The sequence below is a fragment of the Cotesia typhae genome, unplaced genomic scaffold, assembly GCF_013202065.1.
Source record: "Cotesia typhae breed Kobodo isofemale line unplaced genomic scaffold, CoteBio_Ctyphae contig_23, whole genome shotgun sequence".
NCBI lineage: Eukaryota > Metazoa > Arthropoda > Insecta > Hymenoptera > Braconidae > Cotesia > Cotesia typhae.
Window position 1 is genome coordinate 197,707 of NW_027423729.1, and position 23,556 is coordinate 221,262.

The 23,556-nt window shown below is 28.3% G+C and overlaps 7 protein-coding genes and 1 long non-coding RNA gene across 15 annotated transcripts; 5 read left to right on the plus strand and 3 right to left on the minus strand.

Annotated features, from left to right (window-relative positions):
* The first annotated feature begins 296 nt into the window (after positions 1–296).
* LOC141525008 (multiple inositol polyphosphate phosphatase 1-like) lies at positions 297–8,726 on the plus strand. The gene is made up of 8 exons (XM_074239250.1): positions 297–1,332; positions 1,419–1,550; positions 4,481–4,674; positions 4,754–4,873; positions 4,939–5,089; positions 5,170–5,380; positions 5,450–5,659; positions 8,286–8,726. The coding sequence occupies exons 1-8, from the start codon at positions 1,158–1,160 to the stop codon at positions 8,518–8,520; spliced, it is 1,428 nt and encodes a 475-aa protein (XP_074095351.1). The 5' UTR covers positions 297–1,157; the 3' UTR covers positions 8,521–8,726.
* On the minus strand, positions 1,337–19,863 carry Polr3e (RNA polymerase III subunit E). The gene is made up of 9 exons (XM_074239253.1): positions 19,695–19,863; positions 19,266–19,522; positions 19,004–19,197; positions 18,727–18,893; positions 18,492–18,595; positions 10,337–10,413; positions 10,054–10,256; positions 9,622–9,953; positions 1,337–1,469 (listed from the first exon to the last, which is right to left on the minus strand). The coding sequence occupies exons 1-8, from the start codon at positions 19,743–19,745 to the stop codon at positions 9,675–9,677; spliced, it is 1,332 nt and encodes a 443-aa protein (XP_074095354.1). The 5' UTR covers positions 19,746–19,863; the 3' UTR covers positions 1,337–1,469; positions 9,622–9,674.
* On the minus strand, positions 1,564–4,464 carry LOC141525009 (uncharacterized). Of its 2 annotated transcripts, none has more exons than XM_074239252.1 (3): positions 4,223–4,464; positions 2,195–4,064; positions 1,564–1,825 (listed from the first exon to the last, which is right to left on the minus strand). In XM_074239252.1, the coding sequence occupies exon 2, from the start codon at positions 3,560–3,562 to the stop codon at positions 2,201–2,203; it is 1,362 nt and encodes a 453-aa protein (XP_074095353.1). In that variant the 5' UTR covers positions 3,563–4,064; positions 4,223–4,464; the 3' UTR covers positions 1,564–1,825; positions 2,195–2,200. The 2 variants fall into 2 exon arrangements, with proteins under 2 accessions (XP_074095353.1, XP_074095352.1); XM_074239251.1 differs by having other exon boundaries at positions 2,195–4,088.
* LOC141525007 (uncharacterized) lies at positions 5,681–8,251 on the plus strand. The gene has a single exon (XM_074239249.1). The coding sequence runs from the start codon at positions 6,200–6,202 to the stop codon at positions 8,084–8,086; it is 1,887 nt and encodes a 628-aa protein (XP_074095350.1). The 5' UTR covers positions 5,681–6,199; the 3' UTR covers positions 8,087–8,251.
* On the plus strand, positions 10,436–14,240 carry LOC141525017 (uncharacterized). Of its 7 annotated transcripts, none has more exons than XR_012478785.1 (6): positions 10,436–11,128; positions 11,656–11,966; positions 12,634–12,809; positions 12,889–13,122; positions 13,228–13,369; positions 13,451–14,240. It is a non-coding gene; the product is annotated as an uncharacterized LOC141525017 (long non-coding RNA). The 7 variants fall into 7 exon arrangements; XR_012478786.1 differs by having other exon boundaries at positions 13,498–14,240; XR_012478784.1 differs by having other exon boundaries at positions 13,195–14,240.
* Positions 14,390–16,365, plus strand: LOC141524765 (uncharacterized). Its single transcript, XM_074238826.1, has 3 exons — positions 14,390–14,428; positions 14,775–14,930; positions 15,018–16,365. Exons 1-3 carry the CDS (start codon positions 14,390–14,392, stop codon positions 15,297–15,299), a joined length of 477 nt encoding a protein of 158 aa, XP_074094927.1. The 3' UTR covers positions 15,300–16,365.
* A 168-nt stretch (positions 19,864–20,031) lies between the features above and the next one.
* On the plus strand, positions 20,032–22,452 carry LOC141525016 (uncharacterized). Its single transcript, XM_074239263.1, is given in 8 exon segments — positions 20,032–20,365; positions 20,513–20,764; positions 20,838–21,029; positions 21,032–21,164; positions 21,222–21,465; positions 21,574–21,812; positions 21,951–21,992; positions 22,085–22,452. Coding segments are annotated over 8 exon segments (1,410 nt in total). The 5' UTR covers positions 20,032–20,292; the 3' UTR covers positions 22,320–22,452.
* On the minus strand, positions 22,360–23,542 carry LOC141525014 (UPF0193 protein EVG1). Its single transcript, XM_074239261.1, has 5 exons — positions 23,405–23,542; positions 23,198–23,319; positions 23,028–23,124; positions 22,814–22,957; positions 22,360–22,738 (listed from the first exon to the last, which is right to left on the minus strand). The coding sequence occupies exons 1-5, from the start codon at positions 23,499–23,501 to the stop codon at positions 22,509–22,511; spliced, it is 690 nt and encodes a 229-aa protein (XP_074095362.1). The 5' UTR covers positions 23,502–23,542; the 3' UTR covers positions 22,360–22,508.
* Between the last annotated feature and the right edge of the window lie 14 nt (positions 23,543–23,556).

Sequence of the window (23,556 nt, forward strand, 5' to 3'; positions counted from 1 at the left end):
AAAAAATCCAATTTCTGACCAAAACAATTTTATTCTACTTAATTTAAAAAAAAAAAAAAAAACTTTAAACAGATTAAAGTAAGAAAAATAACATTTTTTTTTTTTTTTTTTTTTTTTTTTTTTTTTTTTCAAAAATAGATTTTATTTTAACGATAAAACATTAAATTTCGAAGATCTAAAGTATAATTCATCATTATATTTATCTAGTGAATGCAGTTGACCATCAATCTAATAGGAGCATTATAAAACGGTGGAAAAAGAAAGAAATATTTTTTTAATGAACAGACAAAGGACAAATGAAGTTATGCAATACTCTGTACATTATGTACATTATGTGTATTAAAGTAAACATACATGCTTAAACATTAAACACCAAGTAAATGAATACATGTATTTGCTGAAGCGTTAAGAACGAATGAAGTAACATGTATAATGAAAGAACAGGGTCAGTTTCTTCGGTATCGTTGATATGATCGGCTCAGTATCTACTTTCTTATTTTATTAAATAAAATCAGAATAAAAATATTTGTGGAATAAACGATCGCGATGATGTCATAGTTATTGTGTCTCATATTTTTTACTGTTCCTCATAACGGTACTGTGTATAATATAAATTACAACGACTTTATGCGAGTAAGCAGAAAAATACATAAAAATAAAGGTGTGATCATCAGGTATACTGGTTTCATAGATGTAGTTGACACTGGCAGTGAAAGGTTCTGTTTTTTCATTAATTTCATTAAAAAAAATAAATAAATTTAATTCTATTGATAGCTATTCAATAAAGTTCTTTAATAAGTTCGTGCGCGGAAAATAATTAAACATCATTTCGAACTATATAACTATATAAAAAAGCCAATTTAGCTTGTTATGACCTCTAATTTCGACAGCCCTTCGATCAACCGAAGAATACGTGCACAAGTATTATAAATAATTCACTTAAAAATCAATTCAATTGCATGAGTTTGTTTGAATCTTTTTAATTTTACAAAGATTATATATTATACATCTATTTACTATTAGACTTTTACACAAATATACTGGTACTGAGTAATAAATATCTACTAAATAGTTTATGCAAGACCGTATTGTCGCTAAAAGAGAAATTTGAAATTTAAAGACAGTGGTTATTACAGAACCACTAGAGTTTTATCAGCATGTTTCATTTATCATTGACATCAGTATTAGTTTTTATAGCACTTTTGACTAGTGATTCTTTATCTCGCGAAGTTGACTTATGCTACGTAAATGATGATGATCCATATTTGTATTTCGGCACTAAATCTGCCTATACTTTTGTTGGTGGTAGGTCACGACTTGAAACGATACCCAGTAAGTATATTTTTCAACAATCATGTACTTTTTACTGTGATTCTAAACAATTACAAATATTTAATTAACATAATTTTTTTTAATAGATTGTCAACCATTGCAAATTTGGACGATGATTCGACATGGTGCTCATTATCCTGGAACCGAAAAAATATCAAAATTACGATCACTTGTAAAATTTCGTGATCAAATAATAGATAATCATCAACAAAAGAAAAGTAACTTAAAATTTATTAGATAAATACTAATTATATAAGGGGGTATTCTGGTCTAGAGACATGAATTTTAGGTAATTTTTGAAGTGCTGTAAAAAAAGGCAAGCAATATTTTTACCATCAATTTTTTTATACATTATTTATTCACATTAGAAGCATACAAAAAAAAATAAAAAAGTAAAAAAAATTCAAAATTCCGTTAGTTATCAGCTGATGGAGTGGGGCGTCTCAAAAATTTGGTGCGTGACCATACCCACGATTTTAACTCTCCTAGCAATCTGAAATCAAAAAATAAAAAAGATTATCAATCTACAATAATGTCGCAATGTCTGGAACTACGGAAAAGTTACAAAAAAATTTTTTTACAAAATGGCGCCTGCCTAAAGAAAAAAAAAATTTTTGTACCACTTTTTTGAACATTCTTCGATTTGTTAAAAATAGTAAAAATGAAAATTTGGGGATGGCCGTAGTTCCGGACGTAGACAAGTCCCTAAAGAAGACTCTCTTAAAATTTCAAGTAAATCGGTTCGGCAGAACCTGAGAAATCGTGGGTATCAGATTCAAAAAGACAGTTCTGAGAAAAACACGTTTAAAGTTTCAAGTAAAATTTTTGCAGTCTAAGTCATAAAATTATATTTTAAACTTACATTTATTCAATCTGCCATTCCTGCTTCATACATCGGACCTTCCTCGACTTCGAAAAAACTATTTTCGGCGTTTCTGTTTTCTATTCGAGCAGTTCTGGCCTCCTTTGATGCGCTGGATGCTCGTATCTCGGAGCGGTCAATCTGGGCGTTGTCTCGTCTGATAGCAAATGCATGCGCTTCTGGACCAATTTTCACTCCCATAATCGTCATCATCTTCAATATCGGTATAAAGCCTTCATTAAAAATACATACAGCAATAAATGTTGCAATTTCAATGATCTGAGACCCGGAATGGATATGCTTTGGAGCGAAAGTCCATATCAGCGAGTTTAGAGACTCATTATTATTTTGAGTTTCTGAACCCAAACATCGAGTCAATAACTCTTCTGATGATAAGCTCTTGTAAATTGGCTTTATAATTTTCAAAACTTTATCACAGAGAGGAGGATTTTCGTGGTCAAACTCGTCTAATGTTCCTTCAGATGCAGCTTTTTGCCACTTACACCAACTCTCCGCACCAGGTGGGCAATACATATGTTGTGGGTTTTTATTCGTAGAACTATTATGGTAGTACGTTGCCCAAATTGCATTTCTCATGTTCTCAACAGAATCAGGATGCCGGCGAATCGCTAAGCCATAGTATAAAGACAATTTATTGATGACTTTATCAGTTAATTTGCCTTCACCTTTTCCATCAACCCCTGTATTATCTTTTTTCGCTTTTCGTAGCCTCGCACCCATTCTTTTTTGGACGTGTCCTACGCACTCTTTTTTTTGGACAAGTGGGTCACCATCGTAAGGATCTATATCAAGTATACCCTTGAACGTCTTAGTGTCACCATCTCCAATATACTTTACGTATTTCACGCCGTGTTTTTCCTCCGATCTACAGAACATTTCGACGATAGCATCAACTTCCATTTTGCCCGCACTTCCTTTATGGTTTATTGTACAGGATTCTTCATGATCTTCATACCAATCGTTGTATGCAGAAATATCGGAATTTTTCTTATTTTTCCAAACATTGCAGCCTTGACAAAAACTGGATTTGACCACGGTATCAACGACCTTCTTACAATTTTTTGCTACAAGTGTAGTTACTCCGAATAGCGAATTAAAACCTCTTTTTTTCCATGTGCCATCACCGGATACAGTGAAATCCGTTGGACTGTCATTAGAATCAAAAGCTGAAATTAACTCTTTTTCTTCATTCACAGCTTTGGAGATAATGAAATCATAAACTGTAGATGCGGCCACGTGTATGTTTTTGACACAAGCGTAATAAGTAGAGATTGATATTCCTTGACAAATATCCATTATGCTGCAGAAGATATTTAATCCTTCCCTGCCAACTCCCAAAAGCCGCATAGCAAATATCACTCGTCGGTTTACTTCGAAGGATTTGTCAACGAATGGACATGATGGAATGTAGCGTAGACTATCGCAACTGCATTGTAATGCAATTTTGAACCCGAGTCCGCGTTGAGCCGTTCTTGAAAATCTAATCTTGTTGTTGCATGTAGTACACGAAACAAACGAAGAAATCGCGGAAAAGACCGTGAAAAACTCCAAAACACAGTAGCCGTAATTATTATCTATAATCACCTCTTCATCATTTGATTTCCTCAATTTTGCTGCTGATGCACTCGTAAAACTGGTGTTTTCCTGTTCCGTAAATCTATTGCCGTGAAATCGCCTTTTTTTTTTGTCGCTCTGGACGCGTAATCCTTCGCGCTGAGGATTTTTTATCCATTTTATTTAAAAAAAATTTAAATAATCACTCAAAATATTTTTATTTCACTCACAGCACATACGTTCACGTGGTTTACAGGTTAAAATTCAACTGTTAGCAGCTGGATGTAAGCGAATACTGAATATAAAAGACACAGGTCACCTAGAGTTATTGTATTACAATATATAATATATATATATATATATATATATATATATATATATATATATATATATATATATATATATATATATATATATATATATATATATATATAACGGAACAAAAGGGCTTACTAAGAAATATAGATTCAGGTAGTCGGAGAACCCATTATGTCTTTTGTTCGATTAGTTGCAGCCCAACCGATTTGGATGCCTGCTCAGCAAAATACTTATTTCTCCGAAAATAATTTGAATTTGGGAAAATCCTCTCGTAGACATATTCTTAAATAGTTAAACTATGAAAATATGAAAAAAAAAAAAAATCGATTTTTTTTTATTTCTAGACCAGAATACCCCCATAATAAAGAAAAATATATTTAAAGTTATTTTCAGCTGGACACATGTGCAATGAAGATTTAGATAACTTAAGAAATTGGTCACCGGATCCAAATATGAAAGAAGAAAATGCTAAAAAATTATCTTCTCAAGGAACAGAAGATGTGAAGCTTTTTGCACGTCGTCTTCAATCAGATTTTCCTGAGCTTCTTCAAGCTACTGATTCTGATATCACATCACAAAATTATTTGGTATCAAATATATTTATTTTTATTTTATTTTCTTCTTATATGTTTTTTTAATTTAATTAAATAATATAATTAATTGAAGTTTAGTAACTCGGGAAATCATCGTACTCAATCTAGTCTTGACGCTTTTACAGAAGAATTTTTTGACAGAGCTGGTGCTAGTGCTTCATTAGCAACTAAAAATAATGACGACTGGTTAAAGGTTTATGCAACAAAATTTATTTCAATAATAAATAAACAAAAAATATAACATTTTTGTTATTGTAGACGTACAAAAATTGTTCTCACTGGAAATATGGCGACGAACTCGAATCTAATATGTTAGAAGAACGATCTAAATTTTCAATGAGAGTTGAATTTACAAACACTATTCAAAAGATTAGTGACAGACTTGGTTTTAAGTATCTTTTATCCGAGGGTATGTCACGGATTTTTTAAATTAAAAATTTAATAAGAATTAAGAATATAGTATATATTTTAAATATTATTAAAATTTAGAGGCAATTTTTTTGATGTACGATATGTGTCGTTATGATAAATCGTGGACTGTCAATCGAATATCTCCGTGGTGTGCAATATTTAGTAAAGATGAATTAAAAATATTAGAATACTCTGAAGATATCAATTATTACTATGGAGCTGGTTATAGGCGTCAAGTCAATGCTCAACTTGGATGTATTCCTCTACAAGATATGTTTAAACATTTTCGGTTCGTTTCTTTGTTTTTGTTGTTGTAATTGAAAAATCTAAAATATTTATAAAAAATAATTTATTTCAGAGAAATTGAATATGGTGATGTTACTGGAAAACCTAAAGGAATTTTTCATTTTACTCATACAATGTCAATGCTTAGTTTTTTGAGTACAATAGGTATAGGAAAAGATGAACAATCAATATCATCAGCTAATTACAAAGAGATGACTAAACGACACTGGAGAACCTCATTTTTGGGACCTTTTAATTCTAATCTTATAGCTGTATTTTACAGGTAATTTATAATATATTTTTTATTTCATTTAATAATAATAATAATAACTTTCTACGTAAACAAAGGAATATATTCCGACCTAATCTTATATAATCCAACAAATAAATTATATCTACACACTAAGTTGTTATTTTTTCCTGTTTATTCGTTAGTGACGTCTTGCAAAGTGCAAAAGAAACCGATTATCGTAATTAAATATCAAGATAGTGATGTAATAATAATAATAATAATAATAGTTTATCTTTCAATCATAGACATGAAATGTGGATCACTTTGATCATATCGCATTGTAAAACACTTCTGTTGAATAACCGTATAACTTTCTTTTAAATATACATTTTACTCTTGACATAAGCTTATCGATCAATAAAAAATAATCTCCGTTCAAGATCGACGTTCTGCGACATATTAATTTTAAGAAATAAAAAAAAAAAAAAATTAATATCACCAAGTGATAATAAATAATTCTTCCGACAAACTTTGTATTTGCAAGTCATAACTTGCACCATTTACCCCGTTTAGTTAATATAATTTTCCGTGATGGCTAAAATTTCATTTATCACCGGTATCTTGTATATAAACATTTTTTTTCAGTGTTTAAAAGGTTTAAATTTAGAAAAACTTGAATGGCTGTCAAATTTATGTGATTATATAAAAACCAGTACCGATGAATATCAAGTAATGATAATTAAATCCGCTAATCAATCTAAAACCGTAAACAACCCATGGATATATGATTTATTAGCCACAACAATTGAAAATCGTCCTACTTTGAGACTCAATCTTAATCTATCATCATCATCATCATCATCATCATCATCATCAACAGTGAGTGATGATTCAATATACAATGGAATACGTGACACCGCAGGAACCTTTTTCATACTCCTACGAGATTCTGAATTCACTGACATCAAATCTTTAATGGATATGATTGACTTACTAAAAGAACTATCTACGTTGAAGGGAATAACAAAATTTTTAATAATTTTCATATCCATAGAAACGAAAGAAAATTTAGAGATGATTTTTCAGTATACTTGGAAGAAACAAATAATTGATATTACAATATTAGAGATACCAAAGTGTGATGTCAAAAAATATAAAATATTAAATGATTGTTCGGCTAAAACGCCTATGATTCATCAGTTTAATCCTTTTTTAAATTCATTTACACATGAATTTTATTCATCAAAAACTCAATGGTTTCCGCCGGTTATGAAAAATTTATACGGTTATCCAATTAAAGTTGCATTTGTTCACGAACCGCCCTTTTCATTCATACGTTATGATAAAAATTTAGAAGCTGTCAATATTTTTGGATCGGATATCTTGGTGATCAAAACTTTGGCGTCAAAAATGAATTTTACTCTGAAACTTGTGCATCGTTTGGTTGTCAATGAACATATTCGAAATAGCTCAGTAAATGAGCTATTTAAATTATTAGAGTCAGATACAATGGATGTATTAGCTCATGGGAACCCTCATTACACAGAAACTGTAACTGAAAACGCATATCGCTCGGGAGATTTATTTTTTGATCAATTATGTGCTCTGGTGCCGATACAAGTAGAAGATAAAACAATCTTATCATTAAGCGCGATAGAAGCTTTTATTATTTCTTTTACAATAGTAATAGCATTTTGGATATCGGCTTTTATCCTGAAATTCGACCGAAGCTGTTGGAGTATTTTTGTTATATTTAGCGTATTATTTGGAATTTCTGTAGATAAACGACCTTCATTAGTTTCTCAACGGCTTCTTTACACATTTCTTTTGTTTATTTCATTTTCATATTCTTCAAATATTTACGCTTCCTTAACCAGTTATTCTGTTGATTCAGAATATCAAAAAGAGTACCAAAATTTTGATGATTTAGCCAAATCATCTTTAACACCAGTCATTTCGAAACATCTTTATGGAAAAACATTTAGTAGGAGTGAAGGATCTGTATTGGAATTAAAGAAAAAAATTGTAAATACAACAGATATATGGATGTGTCCTTTTATAGCAGAAAAATTTAAAAACGTAACTTGTTTAATGGGTAAACTTGAGAGCGAAATATTTTTGGCATCAAAAAAATCAAGGAGACAAAATTTAAAACTTACTAAAGTATGTTTTTGGTCAGACAGCTATACTTTTTTGGTGAAAAAAGGTTCAGTACTTCGAAGGGCTTTTAAAAAAATTTTTTTGAAATTTTCTGCATTTGGATTAGATTCAAAATGGTATAAAAATGATGGAACAGTGGTAGAAGAATCTGGTGAAACAGTCGAACATTTTGTTAATGAATTATTTATTCCTTCGAATACTTTAATTCATAAACTAACAGCTGTTTTATTATTTGGTTACATTGTATCCGGCATAGCTTTTACTGGAGAAATAATATACAATAAAATAATAATGCGTTGGGGAATTACCAATTACTAATTTTTTACAAAGTTAGCTAAAAATTGATTACTTAAAGATTTTTTAAACGTTTAATAATAATAATAATAATAATAATAATAATAATAATAATAATAATCATCATAATCATAATCATCATCATCATCATCATCATCATCATCATCATCATCATCATCGATTAATTTCATTGAATTTAATTATATGAAATTATTCATTTCAGATGCAACGATAAAATTTCACCAAACCAAGTAATGTTTTATTTACAAGAAAAACCTTTGCAATATGAAGGTTGTAAAGTGGGCCTTTGTGATTGGGAGTATCTTAAAAATAAACTTGGTGGGATTGCTGATCAATGCAGCTCAGATTTTTGTGGATCTGGAAATCCATCTATATTTCATCGATTAATTACGTATTTTTTAATCCTAACTGTACTAATATTTAACTGTTTGATGTAAATTATTGAAACAAGTAACCGGTAGTAATTATGGATTATACGTTTAATCAAAAAATTAAATACGAGTTTAGTAGTTTGATGTTTATTTTATAAAAAAAAGATGTGTGCATCGAGATTACAATGCTTTTTTTAAATAATCGGCAGTCTTTGAAAATATAGTATAAAAGACATTTATTCTATAATTAAATAAATTATAAAATAACCATTTATTCTATATTCCATCTCCTTATTAATGTGTATTACTCCATCAGTATTGATTTATTGTTTTATGATTATGAATGGCAGTGGAATATTAACACGGATCAATATCTCTGTACAATTTATCTATAGAATATTAATTACTTTATTTAAGCAGTCCTATTAAATTAATTTTTTTTAAATTTTCGGTCATATTATTTCTGATACTTATCAAGATTTGACATTTTTTTTAGTTTTAACAGGCTCTGAGGCACCATCATCAGATATTGAGGAATCTCTTACGGTTTTTTTTTCCACGTCCAATATTTCTTTCTTCATTTTTTGAACCTATAGATTCACGATGTGATTCTAGGCGTGAAATGTTGAAAGTGTAATATCACATGATTTAATAATTTTTTTATTTTAAAAAATAAACATTGTTTCCAGTTGGTGATAAATTAAGATTTTCTGAATATGTATAATTTATAATTATCTGAATATTCATAATTATAATATAATAATGATAATAATATTATGATTATTATTATTTATTATTTATTTAATTTGTATGCCAAGGCAATGGCCGAATGACAAAAATATAAAAATATAAGAATATAAAGTACATGTAAGAGTATAAACGTCTTTAAATAGGTATTGAAACAATATTAAGATTTTGCTAACAAAAATTTAAGAACAATCCGAAAATTTAGGAAAATATAATCAGTTTTTTACAATTAAAAGAAATATATATTTTAATGATTTGAATCGTCATCAGTGAAGCCGAGAATTAAATTATCTTTAAGCTCAAGGTCATGGAAGAATTTGTAAGCTTTTGTCTTGAAAATATCAATGCTAATTAGCTATTATATTATATTATATTATATATTATATATTTAATTCACAAGCATATATGGAATCCACTCACATTTTATGTTTGTAAAGGTGGATCCTAGGAACTCCACCTAGGATGTGAAGATCCTAGGATCTTCGTCTGTGACGTTGAGGTAGATGATTTTGTGCCCCCAGCGATTCTTTTAAATATTTACGCTTTGCTTCCCAATACAAAGCTTGCCGGTGTACAATATCCGAATATTTACTTGTAAATTCAGTGCTTGGCGGTATTAATAATTTCCATCCCTTTTTTGGTACAACGGTTCCTAAATTTGTCAATATTTCCTCAATTTCTTCAGCAGGTAACTTGATTACCGCAGATATTGCTTTTTTTGTGACAAATTCATTTTCAGTCCAAGTTAACAGCTGAAAAAATTCATGGCAATTAATAAATTAAAAAAAAAAAAAAAAAAAAAAAAAAAAAAGAACATTAAACATGGTTAATTAAAATTTTTCGACAACATACAATGTAATCTCTTGCTCGACACATCAGCTCAGCACTGATTCCATTTTGAGATGATGTTTTATCTCTAGGAAAAACCAAATCACTTTGAACAACCCAGTTACCTTGTACAAGAACTGCTATTTGTTGTAAATATTTTACAACATCCGTAGTTTCGTGTTTTGGATTAATCATTGATCTTAATTGTTTGAACGAAATTACCTTTGCTATAAAATATAATTCATTTTAATTATTTATTTTTTTTTTATCAAAGTTGAAAATATCCTTTATAATTAAATTAACTTACCATCTTTGAGTATTATGCGAATTTGATCTAATAGTGGTCGGTTGGACATATGATGAGAAGACCTTTCATTGGCAGATCTATTAATATTCAAATGTTCATCAGAATTACACGGTAAATAAAATTTATGAAAAATTACGATAAAATATCGTAATCCTGGACCATACTCGTATTACCCTAAACTTTCAAATACTTTTTATGAAAATTTACTGCTTACAAGAAAGTTTTTTACGATTTTTTATCGTAATTATTTAAAGAGATTGTTGTATTAAATTTATTCGAAAAAATTACGGTACAAATATCATAAAAAAATGAAAGAATAATAAATAGAATTTAAAAATATAATAATTCTTATAATTCTTTCAATGCTTTACAGTGCTGCTTCGGTGTCTTTCCAATCGAAGCTTGAAATTTTACGATTTATTAGAAATTGGAATATTTATATTTGTATTTTCTGTGTTAAGCGCCAGTTATGGAGACTATACACCTCTTTGTGTATATATAGTCTCCACAGCGCTAGAATGCTAATGACCAGTATATACATACATATATGAACACATCTATAGTGTTGGAATGTACCCCTTAATACATTGTAATGGGTGAAATCAAGTATTATATAAATATACAATACAAGTGGTAACGACGCACGATCTGTGAAAACAATTAATTTGTAGAAAAAACTCAGGTGCATGCTAATGTGACATAAATATATATTATTAAAAAATTTATTTGTTTAATATGTAAAGTACATAAAAAAACAAGTGTAATAAGAAACATTGCTGTGATTCATTTAAAGTAAGTATTTTGATTATTTTAAAAATACAAATTCAATGATAATCGTTCGTTTTAAATTTATATATTTTTTGAAAATGAGGTTGATGTATGGTTATTAATGTATTTTATTGTGGAATAAAACTAAAGTTATTAATTAAAACTAATCAAGTATTCATAAGCTAATGAAAATTCAATATATTTGTATAAACTTCTGTTAATTATGAATCAATTCACACACATTTGTGATGAGGTAAAAATCTATAACCTTAAAATTGACAAACATAAATTTTTTTCATGTTAAATTTCGAGACATATGACAATTTTATGAAATTTCATTTAACAAATAAATTATTACAAATGAAATAATTTAAAATAATAGCACAAATTATTTTTTTTTCAATTCTATGTAGAATATTTTTTTTTTTTATTTATAATTCAGTAACTTGTTGAATAAAAAATTTATAAATTTGTCAGATGTCTCCTGATTATAGCATCATTCATTTCTTGCAAAATTCACGAATAATTTCGCGACAATTTTGATTTTATAGTATAACCCTTTCGACAAAAGTATTTCATCGAACGAGGGAGAAAGTTCCGACGTAGACGAAAGGAAAGCTTCATCTGGTGAAGATTTAGGCGGGAAAATGGATGATGATTTAGAAACTGATTCTCAAAATAGTAATGATAATGATTCAGTTTCGGTATTATTTGATATTCTATTTAATATTTCCTTTAACGGTTTTTATGTGTTCTCAAATCTGCGATAACTGTTCACTATCATTTCCAAATTTATAGCATAATAATAATGGTTCCCAAACAAATTCCGAAAAAGCTATTCCTTCGCCGGTCGATGATCAAGGTACCAATGATTCACGGGCAGATAATGAAGGGAGACCCCAAACAGTGTTGCCAGAACGTGCTCTTTTCTTACCCCCACTTTGTAGGACACTCTCATCTGACTACATTGAAAGCGGTACAAAGTGGGGGTAAAAAAATCGCACGATCTGGCCACACTGACCCCAAAGTCATACTCAACCTGGGGTATACATTAATATTTGCTTAATCATTTTCATGAATTTAATTTTCTAAATTTAAATTTTACTGTTCAAAAGCAACAATGGAATTTTTTATTTAAAAATTTGTTTCCAATAAAAATATATGGCATTACAGATGCCATAAGGGTGTATAAAAGTTATACGTCCTTATGGCTCCCGGGAACCATAACGGTGTAAAAAAAAAAAATTTTTTTTTTCGGAAATCAACGTATTTTTGCCTGCAACGTCGAGAAATGCAAAAAAAATTTTTCTCGAAATTAAAAATATTTTTTGCAAGTCGAAAAAAAAATTTAATTTGGGGAAAAATTTTTTTTGTATTTCTGCACATTTCATGCAAAAATACGTCGATTTCTGAAAACAAATTCTTTTTATACGCCCTTATGACTTTTCACCAGTACCTTTTGACGGTATACGCCCTAATGGCATATAGAACGCGATATCGCTGTATAGAAATGAACGGTGAATTTTCAGATATTATAAGATTTACTTAACAAAAATGCCAACACTCGTGCAATAGTTCTGTACTATGATAAACATAATTGTTTGAATAAAAATCTCAGAGGTCGATTATGCCGATTCATTATCGGTTTGGAAAAAGACAAACAATTAAGGAGATCGGGAATTGACGAGCCTATGCCTTCATTTGGGTAATAGTCCTAATTTATAATTCTCACTCTTACTATTGAAAATATTTTGAGTTGTTTTACCAATTTCTTTTCATTTTAGAATTAAAAAAAATCAGTTCATTGATTTCGCACGTGAAATTTGTATAACGTTTCCTCGCTAGCACCCTCACACCTACTATTCACCTTATTATCGGGATAAAGGAGTTGTTGTTCCAGTATCAGGTAAATTGTAGTGGCACTATGATTACGCAAAAAACGTTCTCTTTAAAGATGGAATTTTGAGTAGTCGCGGAAAAAAAATCGAATGTAGTAGAAAACAGTTTTGAAATATCAGGTAAGAAATGAAGTGAAAATTGAAATTTAAATTTGACTTTTTTTTTTTTTTTTTTTTTTTTTTTGGACAAAGACTTATTTTCAGTATCAAATTCTCATTCATTAGCTACATGTACTAATAAACTAGAGCAATTGAAATCAATGGTAAGCCCGAGGAAAACACTTATACAATTTTGGAATGATACATTTAAGGGGGGAAATACGTGTAGATGGCCGTTTTCGAGCAGATTTTAATCAATTATTTTAAGGTATAAAAAATTAATATTATTTATTCAAACTTTTGGGTTATTTTATACATATATTGAAGAGTAAAAATTTATATTTACAAGAATAAAACTTCAAAAGTAGTAAAGATATCAGCTGATACATCTTGTAGGTTGTCGTCCGACTTCGCAACTGGTGTACATCATGGAGGCCATAATTTTTATCTGAAATCAATGCATCAAAAAGTAAATTATTACTTTTTTTTAGACATGTATCTTCTATATGAACCTCATTTTAAAGAAAAAAAAAAAAATTTCATTTTTTTGACAGCTGTAAAAGTAAGTCATGTTTTTTTTTTTTTTACCTTTTTTTTTGTTTATTGTTTAGTATAAAAAAATTAGTTAAAATGAAAAAATTGCTTCTGATTGAGGTTGATATTCAGCAGAATTATGTAAAGAAATAATATACTAAATTTGAAGATGATTGGTTAAAAACTTTTTAAGCTAGAGTGTACACTAGTTCGAAAAAACTAGTTTCGAGAAAAACGCGTTTAAAAAATAAGTGATGAAAAAAGTTAAGGTGACAGTCTCTTTTTTCTCATGCAATAATTTCTCGTGACATAAATTATCAGCAATAATTTCTTGTTCGATATTTTCACAAAGGCAATATTTCTCATTGTCAAAATTTATTTGGTATTATTAATTATTATTAAAATTAATATTTATTTAATTATGAATTTTTAATGATAAAGTGATAATAAAATATTTGAAAAACTTTTAAATGATAATTTTTTGCTCTGTGAGAATTTTTTTAATCAAGAAATTTTTGTTTCGATAAATTATTACCGGGTAAATAAAGCCACGGTGCCAAAAGGTTAATATAAAGTTGTATTAAACGAATTGAAATAACTTACCAATTAATCAGCTATTCCAGCACCATATTGTAAGCCTTCTTCAGCTTCATATGCTTCATTTTGAGCTTGTAGCTTTTCTTTTCGTGCTTTTCGGGCTTCTTTACTGTCCAAGGAGCTTTACAAAAAAATTCATATACCTGTAAGTATATGAATGACTACCTACTCGACCCTAACCGACCGCTCCGTTCAGGTAATTATATTCTCGGGCGCAGTACCGAGCGCACTTACTAAACCGCTTGTAACTTTTGAACGAATAATAATTTTGACCTGAAATTTTAACTGTATATTTTTCAATAGTTTTACAAGCGATTTATGAGAAAAATTTGATTTTTTGAATTTTTCAAGCCTCTACACGTATTTCCCCCCTTAAAGCTCACCATCATGATTTAATAGTAAATAAAAGAATTGTTAAAATGTACCTTGATAAATTTTTATGTTTGCGTATGAAAGATGCTTTGATTTTGGTACGAACCATTAATTTACTGAAACTAAATTTTTTTTTTTTTTTTTTTTTTTTTTTTTTTTTTTTTAGATGAAAAACATCGATCGTTCTCAGCTTACTACCCTATTTAATTGCTCCTCAACGTTCTGGAAGGAAAAGGAAAAGTGTTGAAGGCGAAACAACTGAACAGGCACTACCTCCAAGACTGTCTTTGGACGAAAGATCACAATCTTTCTTTATTCACATTCCGGTGAGTTTTTCATAATTATTCTAATCCGGGAACAATATAATTTTCCAAAAATGTTACATTTATTGTTTAATTTTTTTTTTTTTTCAGGATATGGTAAATTTAGAAGCAGTTCTGGAAGCTGGAATTAACCACACAACTCGATTCTCACTCCAACATCAACCCATTCCAATAATTGTTGGTCCTTTTGAAAACATAGCTGCCAGTTACGTTATTCTGGAAAACCTAATTTACGAAGCGGATTCTATTTTGCATGCTTTTGAGAGTACATTTCACATATGTTACGCGGTTAACTGTGATTATCTACCAAATGCTCGAACTGTGTGGTTTTTTCTTACAGCAAGCATTTTTAAATATTGCTCACGCAACTGACAAGCCGCCGATCAGTTTGCTGTCTCTGATAGGCGAGGTTCAAAATATTATTTATCAGAGTGAACTTAAAAATTTACAAAATTCAAAGTAATTTTAATTGAGCTTCATCAATTTACTTATTTAAAAATTTTAAGGTTTTATAATACTTATTTATTTCAAGTTTATTGGTTATTTAAAATTTTATTTATTTTTTTATCTTAATTAATAATGTTTTCATGTTATTTGTGTGATAATAAGTTTACGAATAATACATTGTTTTTAGAACACATCAGAGATTTACATAATGATATTAAAACATTTAGATGTAATGATGATAACTGTAACAGAAGTTACTCAATTTATCGATCGTTTATCCGTCACCGATTTAAGTGTCACACTGAAAATAATAATACTGATAGTATAATGAGTGAGAGTGAGAGTGGAGAATCAAATCTGTTATATTATGTTCATGAAAACGTAGGAGATAGTTCCATGTCCTTTGAATCGTTATTATCATTTGATTCCGAATCATAAAATAATTCTGAAATCAATAATACATTATAATTTTCAATCAATCTTAACCGGTTGTGAAAATAAAAATTATTATGACAACAACAATATGAAAAAAGAGATATTTAAACTGTACGCAAAATTATACAGCTTTATCGGTATTTCGAGAAAAAGTATTGATGAAATTATTCGCATGTTTACCACATTATTAAAAATAATGGTTCAAAATTTTAAAGACCGGGTTGATAATAAATTCAAATCAAATCTATTATTTTTAAGTTTAGATAAGTTTACTACTGAAATAGTTGATGATTATTCAGTGATTATTGATGAAATGAAAAATGAACATCTTCGATTTGATACATTTAAAAAAAAAAAAAAACATGTAACTTATATACCACCGGAGACACTTAAAATAGGTGAACGAAAAGAGTTTAAAAGTAAGAATGATAATATTATATATAAAATGGTGCCTATAACTGTAGATTTTGTCCCATTACGTCAAGTTTTGAAAAAATTTTTTGAGGTACCAGAGCAATATTTGATGAAACTGTAACTTTTATAAATAAAGTTAAAAATAATAGCTCCGGTATTATACAAAATTTTGTACAAGGCCAATTGTAGAAAGATATAGAAAAATCATTTGCTGGAAAATTAGTTTTACCTCTGTTTTTATATTATGACGAGTATGAGCCGAATAATCCTCTTGGTAGCCGTAAAGGGTTAAATAAATGTGGAGCAGTTTATATTACCATTGGATCGTTACCGGATAAATATAATTCAAAATTAGAAAATATATTTCTTTTGCAATTATTTAATCCGTTAGATATAAAAGTTGTTTCTAAAGATATAATTTTTAATAGGATTATCACAGAACTTAAATTTTTAGAACGACATGGAATAACGATTGTTCATCCTTCTGGTTCAAAACAAATTTATTTTTCCCTCAGCTTAATCGAAGGCGATAATTTAGGTATCCACTGAATGTTAGATTTTCAAGAGAATTTTTCTTTTAATTATTATTATAGATTTTACTTGTCCTATTATAATGATTTTAACAAAATTTTTCATGAAAACGATACTATTTTAATGAATATAAATAACTACGATGAACATATTGAGAAAAATGATTCCGGTTTAACAGGAATTAAGGAAGAATGCGCTTTACATGGGCTAACACAATTTCATGCGGTCGATAATTTATACGTAGACATATATCATGATTTATTTGAAGGTATATTCATAGATATGATATGGCTTGTATTTTAAATTCTTTTATTCAACGAAAATTTTTTACACTAACTCAATTTAATATTATACTTAGAGCATTTCCTTTTGATTCAAATATAAAAAATAAACCAGTGGAAATTTCTCGATCTCATTTAAAAAAAAAAAAAAAAAAAAAAAAAAAAAAAAAAAAAAAAAAAGTATATCATTATGACTGCATCGGAAATGTTGGCTTTAGTTAATAATTTTTCTTTGATGATTGGACATCTGATTTCTTCCGAAGATGATGTTTGGCAGCTCTTTTTATCATTAAAAAAATCACTGACATGTGTACAAGCCAGAAAATAACTTATGCAACACCTATAATGCTAGAAGTTGAAATACAAGAATATTTAAGTCTTCACAATCAATTATTTCCCAACCGTTTTAAATTTAAACACCATATTCTTATCCACTATCCTCGAGTAATGAAACTTATTGGTCCTTTAAATAACGTTTCAACGATTCGTAAAGAAAGAAAACATTAAGAAGGAAAGCAAGCTGCTTGGGCTGCTATTATTCGGAAAAATATAAACCACACGATTGCAATTAGACATCAGTTAAAAATTTTGTGCAAATTGTCAAGTAACTGGTACCATCTTAATAGTTACAAAAAAATTGATTAATGTTCACTTCGATGAACACATTGATGCTTATAAAGTTTTAGACCATAAAATTTCAAATTGGATTATTTTAAAACCGTCTGAAATTAATGCTGGACAAGCAATTATAATGCATAAAATAAAATTGAATAATGAAAAGTTTTATATTCCAAAAAAATATGTATAAAAAATATGAAATAAATGTTTAATTAATACTATTTGTATGTCTTATTATTTAAAAGGTATTGATAATTCTATTCTAGATTATAATCAATGTTGGTCTAAAATAGGACTCAGATAATGCTACACAATGTAAAATGAAAGTGTAAAATTTGGATGATGTACAATTTTTATCTTATGTCTTTTTAATATTATGAAAAAAATTTTAATTTAGAAAATAATTTATTGCGTCAGTATCCTTAATATTAAATTTTTTTGCTTGATATTAATTTTTAACATTTATAAATTAACACCATTCTTATTTAACACAGTATTTGGTGCAATTTTGATAATAAAATTTGTATACTATACCGAGCCCATAAATTTTCCTACAGACGAATTATATATTATTATTACTTAATACTTAAAAAATTTCCACGTTACCAACTGTTCATTTTTACGATTCAGATAGTTATTGGTAAGTTTAAGAACATGACATGTATACATTGCGTTATTGTATAGTTGTTTTTAATTTTTTAAAAATTAATATTTACTAAATAAAATTTATAATAATAAATTGTAAATATTAATATTTTGAGAGTATGGTCCACTGGTACGATTATATATAATAAAAATTACGATAAAAAAATTGTAAAAATTACTACATTTTATTTACCGTGTAGTAGTTTGAGCCAACATATGAAGATAATCTTTACACGAAAGTCCTAAGCTATTTTTGGATATTTCATTAATTGAACAAAACATTTCCAATCGGGTTAACTAAAAATATCAGTAAAATTAAAATTATTATGTGTTGATAAATTAAAAAAAAAAAAAAATTTAATTTGCTCTCAAATGATATCTGTTGTGTTTCTCTTGCTAATAAAAAAAAAAAAAATTTGTTTACAAACCTGGGCTTGAGTAGATTCTGCATTCATGTATTGAGTATCAATCCATAGCTCTTCCAAGCTTTTTTTCGAATGGTTTTCAAATGATTGTTCTTGTAATTTTTTACTTGCGTCAGTTCTATTCCGAGAGAATGTAACACTAATTGCCTTAGTTTCCTCTTCATCAGACTCTAATTATTTTTCGGAGAAATAAATAGTTAATTTAAATTTTATAAATTTACAAGAATGAAAAAAGAGCAAACGCGATTTTACACCAATAATATTCGAAAAATTAACTTACCATTTCCGTTCTTCTTTGATTCATCATCTTTATTTTTTTCATTTTGTTCGAGATAATTAAATTGCGGTCTTAATTGAACGATACTTTTTAAAGGTGTAATATGCAATTCATTTCCTTGGAAAGTACCTACGGCATAATTAGAACAATCTGGAACTGCTCTTGATGATTGCAATACTGTCTTATCCATGAATTCACTGGAATATAAAAATCAAACTTTTTATTTGAAAAATATTAATGAGATGTTTCAATTGATTCGTCATACCCCTGAAAATATCTATCTTTATCGTTTTCAAATCTATCGAATGGTCCATCAGCATCCATCGCGATTTTTTCACCTTTTCTTTGATCATAATTAGCACTATTACAATCTAGTCCAACTTCAATGCGAAATTCTTGATTTTCTGGTTTTATTGAAGTTTTTAAAAATTTGGTGTTGTCATAACCTTTACTAGCAGGTCGTATGGGGTATTGAAATATATATAATTTATCGGCCAGCGATGTTGACAATAATACTGGAAACTGGAAATTATAATTAATTTATTTTTCAAAGTAATTAATCGATATATTGTCAATTATTTTTAAATAAAAAAGCCGAAAGAAAAGTAGCTGCTAATATAACCTATAATTATAAAATATTTATTTATTAAATTATATTAAATAATAACTACATGACAAAAAATATTATTGTTACCTCAAATTCAACTGGATCATTATCACTTTCTAAGTTATTTGAATCAGTCATTTTAATAAATTTTCCAATGATGAAATACTCATAAAATCACAAACATATATATAATTTTTGTCATTAGATATTATATATAGTTGTGACCCAATGTGCAAAACAGCGGTACGATACTATTGTAAATATCAAAGTCAAGTAATAAACATACTATATAGATATATACATATCGAGTTGAGCGGGATTTTAGTTTAAAATTATGATAACAGTCATAATGATTCTTAGTAATAATTCCAACTAATAATTTGAATGGATAATGTGTAAGTATATTAATGAGTTGGTATGTTTCAACATAAATCCACGTGTACATAAAGTATTTTTAAATAAAAACTTGATAATCAAATTTCATCGTTAAAGATAAATCCAAAACATTTCCTCGATAAAGCAAAGAAGATAAGCTTATGACCCTGGTTTTCAATGACCTTTATTTAGTTTAATTAACTTACGCATCATTGTTTCATATATAAAATATTTATTCATCGTATCGAACTCTTTATTAGAGCTAATTAGAGTTTATTAGTTTTAGTCGGTTTTTAAAGAATTTGATTAAATGGAGTTAATTCAATTGTTTATTTTCATCATCAGTTTAATCTGTTTTTGTAGCTGTAACAATATAACTGATGGTATGGAATTTAATTAATATTTATATAATTTTTGAGAATACGAAATTTTTCCTCTATTTTCAGGGATGACCTTTAGGGTTGCCCCGTTTTTAAATTTTTTTACAAGTTTCATTTAATATAAGCAAATGGAATCAATTATTTTTATAGAAAATGATAAAGAGACAAAACTGGTACACGAAGAACAACTATTGAGTGACCAGATTCGGTTAATACTTAAACATTACCAACAACCAGATCCTATTGGACTTGCAAATGTTCCAATACCTGATCCAATGACTGTACCAGATTTAAAGCATTCGGTTTCAATGCTTACTATAAATTTGAAATCTGTAACAGTTCATGGACTTTCTAAATTTCAAATTATACGTGCAGAATTTGAAATAGCTTTAATGCAAGTAAGTTTTATCTAATAAATGATATCATGTTAAAATGAATTAAAATTAATTTTCAAATGAATTTTTGCAAGTTTTAGTTGCTTTGAATATCAAAAATATTGATATTCGAGGGTTGTACACACTCAGTAATTCCTTTTCATTGTGGCTAGGAGAATCATCTGGGAATTTCACTGTTAAATTAACCGGAGTTGATGTTCAAGGGATTGCAAAGCTTGAAATTACTTCTAATGGAAAGCTTCGTGCTCAAGATATTGATATGGATTTAACATTCAAAAAATCGACATGGATTTTAAGAATCTTGGGTTCTTGGAATCAGTGTTTCAAGGCGCTATGAATTCACTAGGATCATTTATTTTCAATAACATTAAACCATTTATTCTTAATGAAGTTAATACAAATATCAGGTAAGATTTATAGTAAAATTTATAATAAATTTTGTAAATAATTTTGTCTTATTTCAGAGGTGAAGTGAATAAAAAAATATCTAAATTACCATATTACTTTCCAAACTCAATTTCCCCTTTTGACATGGCGATAGCGGAGGCACGCAAACAAGTTTCAGATTTGGGATATGATCCTTACAAACTCAAAGATTATTCTCAAAATTCTGGATTAATCACCGTTGTCTCAAGTAACACTTGGCTAACTGGCCTTTCTAGCTTTTATCGGATGGGTAATATTACTTTAACTATGGAAAATGGGACGGTAAATAAATTTTAATACGTTTCAATAATATATTCATAATAATAATAATAATAATAATAATAATAATAATAATAAAAAATAATAAATTTTTTTTTATTTAAATAATAGGTTAATGCAGTGATAGACGTAGGTACACAAGAGATTGATGGTAGAACACATTGGGAAGTGGGTCTGATTAATGGTTTTCTATCCAGGGCAGGAACAATCTCGTTTACAGTTCAGTATTTACGAATGCAAATGAAATTAATTCAGCCTGTAGACACCCGAAAACGTGCATCTCTAGGAGAGCTTAATTTTGAGCTTGGGAATATTCAAACGAGAATACACGGTGCGGGTACACTGGATTATCCTTATATAAAATTGAGATGAAATGTATGTGACATCAAACTATTCGTAACGTGATTGGTCGAATATATCATGAGCATAAAAATATATGTAAACGCTATAGTAAGGCGCGCGCTTGCGCGCGCGAATTTGAATTCTAGTATTATAGAAGCTGGAGTTAATATATTATCAAATTTATTACGGTAAAGGAAAAAAAAAAAATTTATTTGTATATTTTGTTAATCATTTTTTTATTTACTTGATTTAATTGCAAGTTTTTTTTTTTTTTTTAAAGGTATCAAATTATGGACGCAATCGAAGATCCTATAAAGAATCGAATTCAAGAAGAAATTAATAAGATAGATGTAGAAAAACTGATTAGTGAAAATATCCCGATTGTTGAAAAACAAGTACTTATTAAAGGAATTAAGCTGTCTGAAGCTATAATTCTTGCAGAAATTGCACTACCCCTGTCTGAAGATGAAAACTTGAAAATTGTTGACAGTGAAGAGTCATCTTTTCATAATTAAGCAATATACTTGACTTATTTTTTTTTTTTTTTTTTTAAATTAGTTTCAAGATAATTAATTGAAAATATTTAATTAAAAAAAAAAAAAAAAACTAGTGAATGATAATATAAATTAACACATCAAAATAAAAAATTTTTTTAATAATATATTATTACTTTCATAAAATCGATAAAGAAATAATTAACATAGTCACAAATCATCGAGTTCTCCCATTGGAAACGGCTTTGGAGAGGGTTGCTCGTACTTATTATATCTTTTAATATCTTCTTCGATTTCCGTTATCTTTTGGCCGTCTAATGTCTGAATCAATCGTATTTTCTCAGCGATCTCTTGGTGAATTATTGGCTGATACTTTTTACCAAGACCAATATGTTCCATCTCATGTAGAAATTCAATACGTTCTTTGATACCTCGTGTTACTGAAGTTAATTTATAAATTTTTTCTCAATTATTGACATATTATATTCTTAAAGTTATAATTTATTTATACTTACAGTCATCTAAAACGTCATTATTATCCGGTGGTAGTGAACATTTTTTCGGTTTATGTCTAATTGCCGGACCATGCGGAGTTTCTGGCATGTCTTTGCCATAAGCCATCATACATGCCAAATGACGTTTTTGTTTTTCTTTGTTTACTAAAAAATTATTTTTACTTATAGAAGTAAACATATGTTATTATTATTATTATTACTATTATTCACATACATAGTGGTGTAGTACGTCTGAATTGTTCTCGTTCATAAGCTCCACTATTAACAATCGCTTCCTGTGATCTTCGCTTCCAATATGAAGATGAAATAGTCTAGCCAAAAAATTTTTCTCTTCAATTATTGTTAATAATTGTTATATTGTGTAGTATATTCTTAAATAATTACACGTATATGATTAACTGCTACAGAAGATGCCCGTGAAATAGGTGGCAATGACTCTCCACGGTTTACTGCATTCTGTATAAATTTTCTTTGCATCATTGACAGTTTTGATTCTTCCATCAAAACTGTAAAAAATAAATAGATTTTTTTTTTTTTTTTTTTTCCATAATATCATGATAATTTTCATGTTAGCTTGCAAATAATACAAACTTTTAATGAGCTGCCGAGTTTCTTCACTATACTGAGCTCGTGGTGGATTATGAAATGCTCCAACTCCAAGTTCAACTCGTTGTTCTTTACGTTCCATTGTAATATTTATTTTTATTCACTAAAATCCAATGCAATATTCTCACAAAAGTTTA